The 6,154-nt window shown below is 29.7% G+C and overlaps 3 protein-coding genes across 3 annotated transcripts; 1 reads left to right on the top strand and 2 right to left on the bottom strand.

Moving 5' to 3' along the window:
* Window positions 1–742: 742 nt before the first annotated feature.
* On the top strand, window positions 743–2,071 carry Chro.70548 (hypothetical protein). Its single annotated transcript, XM_660616.1, has 1 exon — window positions 743–2,071. The coding sequence occupies one exon, from the start codon at window positions 743–745 to the stop codon at window positions 2,069–2,071; it is 1,329 nt and encodes a 442-aa protein (XP_665708.1).
* A 791-nt stretch (window positions 2,072–2,862) lies between these two features.
* On the bottom strand, window positions 2,863–3,798 carry Chro.70547 (hypothetical protein). The annotated part of the gene is made up of 1 exon (XM_660615.1): window positions 2,863–3,798. The coding sequence occupies one exon, from the start codon at window positions 3,796–3,798 to the stop codon at window positions 2,863–2,865; it is 936 nt and encodes a 311-aa protein (XP_665707.1).
* An 802-nt stretch (window positions 3,799–4,600) lies between these two features.
* Window positions 4,601–5,785, bottom strand: Chro.70546 (ubiquitin carboxyl-terminal hydrolase). The annotated part of the gene is made up of 1 exon (XM_660614.1): window positions 4,601–5,785. One exon carries the CDS (start codon window positions 5,783–5,785, stop codon window positions 4,601–4,603), a length of 1,185 nt encoding a protein of 394 aa, XP_665706.1.
* Between the last annotated feature and the right edge of the window lie 369 nt (window positions 5,786–6,154).

The following is a 6,154-nucleotide window of genomic DNA, read 5'->3' as shown; positions in this document are numbered from 1 at the left end:
CTGTATTTTGTTTCACACAATAATGCAGTCTAATTGCATGCAATTGATAAATTTTATTTACTCAAGGGGTGATTAAAATTAATAGTAAAAATATTATTCTAATAATAAAGCTATAAACATTAAACTCTATAGGGTCCTTTACTCATTTTTGATTTTCAATGACAAGTTTATAATCTTTTGATATTTCACTCCAAATTTTTATGTTTTGACCATTTATGAAATATTAATATAGCATTAAAAAAAAGGTAGTAGTGTGGGGGGGACTGAGTAAAAAAAGAAATATATAACATTTTCAAAGATAAGAAAAGTCAATAATGAAGAAATTAGTTAATTTCTTCTTCTTAAACGTCTCCTAAGGCAAATAAAAGTGAATAAAAATTGCCATATAAAGTATTTACATGGGAGAAAGTTATAGACTAGAATATGAAAACAGCAATAGAGATGAGTTTCCTCGTCTGGGTCAAGGATACCTTCAGATACCTACAATTCGAATAATTCCACCAGAATTAAATTTAGAAGAAAGAAGGATACCGACTTTCATGGTAATAGTCAGAGAGAAACTCATAATATTAAAGAGATGGATATATTATTTATTTTATAGCACACTTTCTTGGTTTTCAAGTAGTTTTTCAGGAGAAAGAAATGGAGACCAGATTTATAGATCGTTTGTCTATGGACAACTAATTAGTGTAATATCAGCAGCAATTTGGTGGGGTTTTTTTGGAACAGAATCACATTTATTATGGAGTCAGAGTTAGCAGCTGGAAATGCTAGACTGGTTTTTAATTTGATGCTCGTAATAATGTCGCCAGTATCAAGAGTAATTTCTGAGAAGTTCTCAATGAGAACTATCCTTGTTTATGTAACAATGCTACGATCATTTATGTGGAGCTCTTATCTTCCTTTTGTTTATGTTGCTGGAAGGTATTATGGGCATGAATCAATATACCAAATTATTGGTAATACCCAATTCTATATACTAATGGCTTTAGATGGTGTACTTATTCCATTATTAAACGTTGCTGATTTGGATTGTGGAGGTCTGAATTATCTTTCCAATCAATATGATATAGAGATCACAGCAACTCAAAAATCTCAAGCGGTATACACTCACTTGACAATCTTTGATGTTTCATTTGTATTACTGAATCCAATTTTGGCTGTTTCAATATTATGTTTAGTATTTTGGTATAATTTAATGAAAGTAACAAATGTAGAATTTTCAGATATGGAATTTAATAAATACATTAATTTTAATCTTGGTAATTCAGGTATTGAGATTCCAGCTCTTATGATAATTTCAATTTTTCAAACTCTTTCAACCATATCAATTATATATTATAAATTTGGAATNCCAGCAAGCAAAGAGTCTAGATTAACCACAAACGAAGATTCTGGCGAATACTATCTAAATATTAACCAAGAGAGAGCTCAAAAAGTTTTTGAATTAGAAGAAAACACTGCAGGCCTCGTTCCCAGATCCACTATCAAAGAAATCCAGAACAAAATCTCTAACTTCTCAGAAGGTTTTATATTTGTTTGCCAAGATATTAATATTAGAAATCGGATATTCTGTTTGGCTTTTGAAACAGCATTTGAAGATATCATGATTTCAATAATTATCCCTCTAACAATCATCCACATCTCAAAAGAATTGTTAGAAAAGTTCTCTTTCGAAAAACAAAACCCTAAAAGCTATTGGGCACCTCTATCTCTACTTCTAGTAGCAATTACCCTAGGATTTGGAAAACTATCAAGCTTAATTGTTACATGGAAGTATCAAAAAGAATATATTCAAAACAAAGAATTTGAAGTCAATGCAAATAAAGACTTTGAGTGCAACTTCTCCACAGAAAATCATACAATTTCTTCAGAATCTACACCTTCATCCACTGATATCTCCTATTCCAAATTCATTTTTCAGTTCCTCAATGAAAATACCCTTAACCACCTATTCCTTCAAATTTCAATTGCAGATCTATCAGTAATCATTCTCCCAATATCTATCTCCATTATGAAATTTTATTCTCAATTTTGTTTCATGCAGATTACATGTAAGTTGTCCACATAAATGCATGCAATGCCAAAAGTAAAGGCGCGCACCATAATACTTTGAGAAATTTATTAACCATTTTTATTGCAGGTGTTTGTGCAGTATTTGCCTTTTCAGCCATTTTTTTTGGTTGTTATTCGGTTCCGAAGATTGGGTTGAGTGTTATATATCAACTACATATAGATGATGAGAAGAAACAAGGTAGGTTTAATTAATTATCACAAAATCATACTTTTGAAAATATTTCTAATATCCTTTATTAGGAAAATTATCTGCATTCTCTGGAATTATTGTTACCATTGTTGATGGTCTTATTATAGCTTTTATCTCTTTGATTCTTCACATAACAACCAATTTCTTTGGTTCCTTCGAAATCGGATTATATATTATTTCAACTATTTATATTTTGCATGCAATCCTTGAGTGGAAGTATGCAACCAAATACAGAATTAGCTGTATACCTGTCAATCAAGACTTAGATCACAAAAAAAACGTTAACTTAAGCATCTCCTCCATTTAAGCTAAGAAACTCAATAAACACTGAATTAATTGCTAAATATATTCAAAATTATCTTTTATATCTTGTTTAATATCTTATACAATTTATTTAATGTACTATACTATTAGCTTAGAAACTATTAATAATTTTTCCTGTTTTATATATAAATATTTATTTGTTATTTCTATATCTCTAATGTATGGAAATCAAGATTCGTATATATAAGGGAAAATAAACGTTAAATATAAAAAATCAAACAAAACCAGTATTGCTTGAGAGGTCATCACCCTTCAACAAGAAAACTGAATCCTTATACCATCAAACTGTCATAACTTCTCTCTCTTCCAGCCTCTCTTCTAGTATCCATTGTAGATACTGAGTCTCGAGAATTTGATCTATATGACGAATTTTGATGATCTGGAATATGACTATTTCCTCTACAAGGTGAAGTACCAGTTTCAGTTTTTCCATATCTCACTAAAGTCTTGCAATTAGGACAAATAGCATTACGGAGTAACCAGGCATCAATGCATCCTTTATGAAAAGAATGTCCACATGCTGGTAAGGTTCGAATTTCTTCATTTAACTTAAAGTCTTCTATACAAATAGAACAAGGATCATTAAACTCTTCAACTTTAACTTTGCTTAGAGGTAAAGCAGCAACTTCGACTGGGGTAAGACCATGTCTAATAAAGTGGATACCATAATCTGCAAGTAATCTGAGTCTTCCCCAACGTCTCATAACTTCATCATTCTCTAATAATAAGAGATCTTCTTCAGCTCTTCTAACTCTAAACTCGAAGAATATAGAGATACTAATAAAAGCAGTATAAGCAACGATCCAAATATAGCAAAGTACAAGCCAAAAGATCAAAAACCAAGGGTGGCTTGAGCCATTTCCAGCTAAACATTGTGGAGTTTTGGATTCAATATTCTTTAACCAAACAGTTCCAACAACTGTCCAAGAAAGGAAGAATGGGAAAATTAAACAAACTACTGATAAATTTAACCAGAATGGAATTCCTGAGGTACTGCTATATGGTAATACATCATCACTTCCTTCTGAAAGATAATTTGAAACATAGTGAATCACTCTGAAAGCAATAATTGTGATATAACTTATAATTAACCAAAGTTGTATTGGATGACAACATGTAGAAAAACTATCCCATTGAGATATTAAATCTGCACTTGAATACATAAATGCCAATCCTAAAATAGCGTCATTAATTCCAAACCCTGTCATTTTTTATTGTTTTAAGCTATCTTGAACAAATTTCCATATAATAAGTAAAACTCAAATTTTGAAAAATAAAGACGATGTTATTTGAATAAGGGAAAATTTTTATTGGAGAACTTTAATAAACAGTTTTGAATTTGATTGATTTTCTGGAAATTAAATTGAAAATTCAATGAAACTTCTCTTTGGGAAAAAAAATTATTTAGTGCTCACACTAACAATAATAAAGGAACATTAAATAATTTAACTTCTTCTAATATATAAATTTGTTAATAATTCTCCTTTTTAACACTGATATATTGTTGACAAAATAATAGAATCTTGTTTAATAAATTATATCAGTTCAAACAACAGAGTTTTGTTCAAATTCCTAAAATGCACCTATTTCTCTATAAACTATTAATATTATATTTTGATATTAAATTATCATTATATCACGTTTTGTCTTACATGAAAATTCCTGCCATTTTTGTTAATAACATTATCGTGATATTATACATATTGCTTACACGCTTCTTTACTTTATTCTCTATTTATAAAAAGCGTTTTTTAGATTCCGCGATACATTATGTCTCGTAAATCGATATTTCCCTGCATTGCATGCGCACGTCTTGTCTACCGGTAACATGTAATTAATATTTGGGATAATTCAGTTTGGGAAGAATTACAATTTGGAAAGTAAAAGTTAAGAGTACTTTAACTAGTGTATTAATGTGTGTATAAATATATATATATATATATATATATATATATAATTAGATGATAGGACTATAACGGAGAGGAAATGAAGGAATAAATGAAGTAGTAATTATTTATCTGCAAGTAAGGCAAAAATTAGGAAAGGATTTTCACTAGATTTCTGAATTTGGTAGAATGATTCAATATATGAGATAATATTATCATCGTATTTAAACCAACTTGGGTTTTTTTCTCTGGAATTATCGTAGAAATGTTTTCTTCCTATAGTATAATAATGTCCCGAATTGGTGGTCTTTCCTTTGTGAAAGATGAGTGCGTAAATAATGTATTTGTGGTTATTAAGCATAAATAGTTCATTAAAGGTTATTTTTATCTCGTTTTGTTTTATGCCTTTATTTGATTTTTGGTCCCAAAAGTAGTTATGTAATGCCAAAATAACATACTTGGAGGGATTAACTATTGAATTCCATCTTTCGGAGGCACTTTTCTGTTGACAATGGTCACAGTCAAGAGAATCTGGAATATTTTCAGATAAGAAGTGATTTTTAATCAGAGAATCCAGAGTTATTATATAATCATTACTTAAGTTAAGATTTTCTCTGTTATCTGAATGAGATAAAGAGTTGTTAAAAACATATAAATCAATAATAGATAATGAATGATTTTTCTTTGACTCAATCACTCCGCAAGATAAACATTTAACATAATCTTCTGTTAACATTGTGAAAGGTGAGCAATTATCATCAATATTTGTTAATAAATATCTTAAAAACTCAGAAGCATCATGTTGTTTCCCAAAACTGAATTTATTGGATATTTCTTTAACAAATCTTAAATCTACAGACTTAGCATTATTGTTACTGCAAATCCTTGCAACTATGTTATATTTTCCATCTTGTTTGATTGGCTCTAATATACAAGTTAAAAATTCGAAAAGATACAAAATTAATTTATTTGGTTTAGAGAATTCGTTTCTCATATATTCATGAAGCCATTCAATAAAATAGTAACTCAACGCCAAGCATTGAATTGTTGAATTTAAATAGCAAGTATTTCCAATATTTCGTATACCTTTATCTTTTTCATTTAAATTCATATAAGAATTAATTAGCTTAGTCCTCCAACCATTTTCATTGAACTCCACCTCGTAATAATTATAAGCCTCACCGCCTTTATCTTCATTTTTAAAGCCATTACTAGATGTCACCAGTAGTATACTTTGTAACTGGTATAATCTTGAAATTATTTCAAACTCATTCTTCGCAGAATCACCTAATCTCGCTCTTTCTGTCATTCCCCTAATAACTTCATCCACCGCATCCAAAATTTCTATAATTTTAAAACTATCCAAGTAACTCCATATTTCTAAATTAAATATTTGCAATAATAAGTCCACTATTGACCGTTCTAATGGCCCGCCTGATGATGTGTTTCTGCATGCATGTAAAATTAAACTAATAATGTGGACAATTGATTGTTTTCTATGCTCGAATTTTAGTGAATTATTGTTGCAGATTGAAATAACTATGTCCAGGAGGATTTTTTGGATGACTGTATCTTCTGGATATTTGATTAGGAAGAATGCTGAAAAGAAGTAAATTGGGATAGTCCTTTCCCAAGTTTGAATTAAGTTCCATATCTTTGAATTGGGCTTCACCACTCG

This window comes from Cryptosporidium hominis (genome assembly GCF_000006425.1).
Source record: "Cryptosporidium hominis TU502 chromosome 7 CHRO017112, whole genome shotgun sequence".
Lineage (NCBI taxonomy): Eukaryota > Apicomplexa > Conoidasida > Eucoccidiorida > Cryptosporidiidae > Cryptosporidium > Cryptosporidium hominis.
The sequence above is the reverse complement of the archived record's forward strand: the minus strand, read 5'-3'. Positions and strand labels throughout refer to the sequence as shown.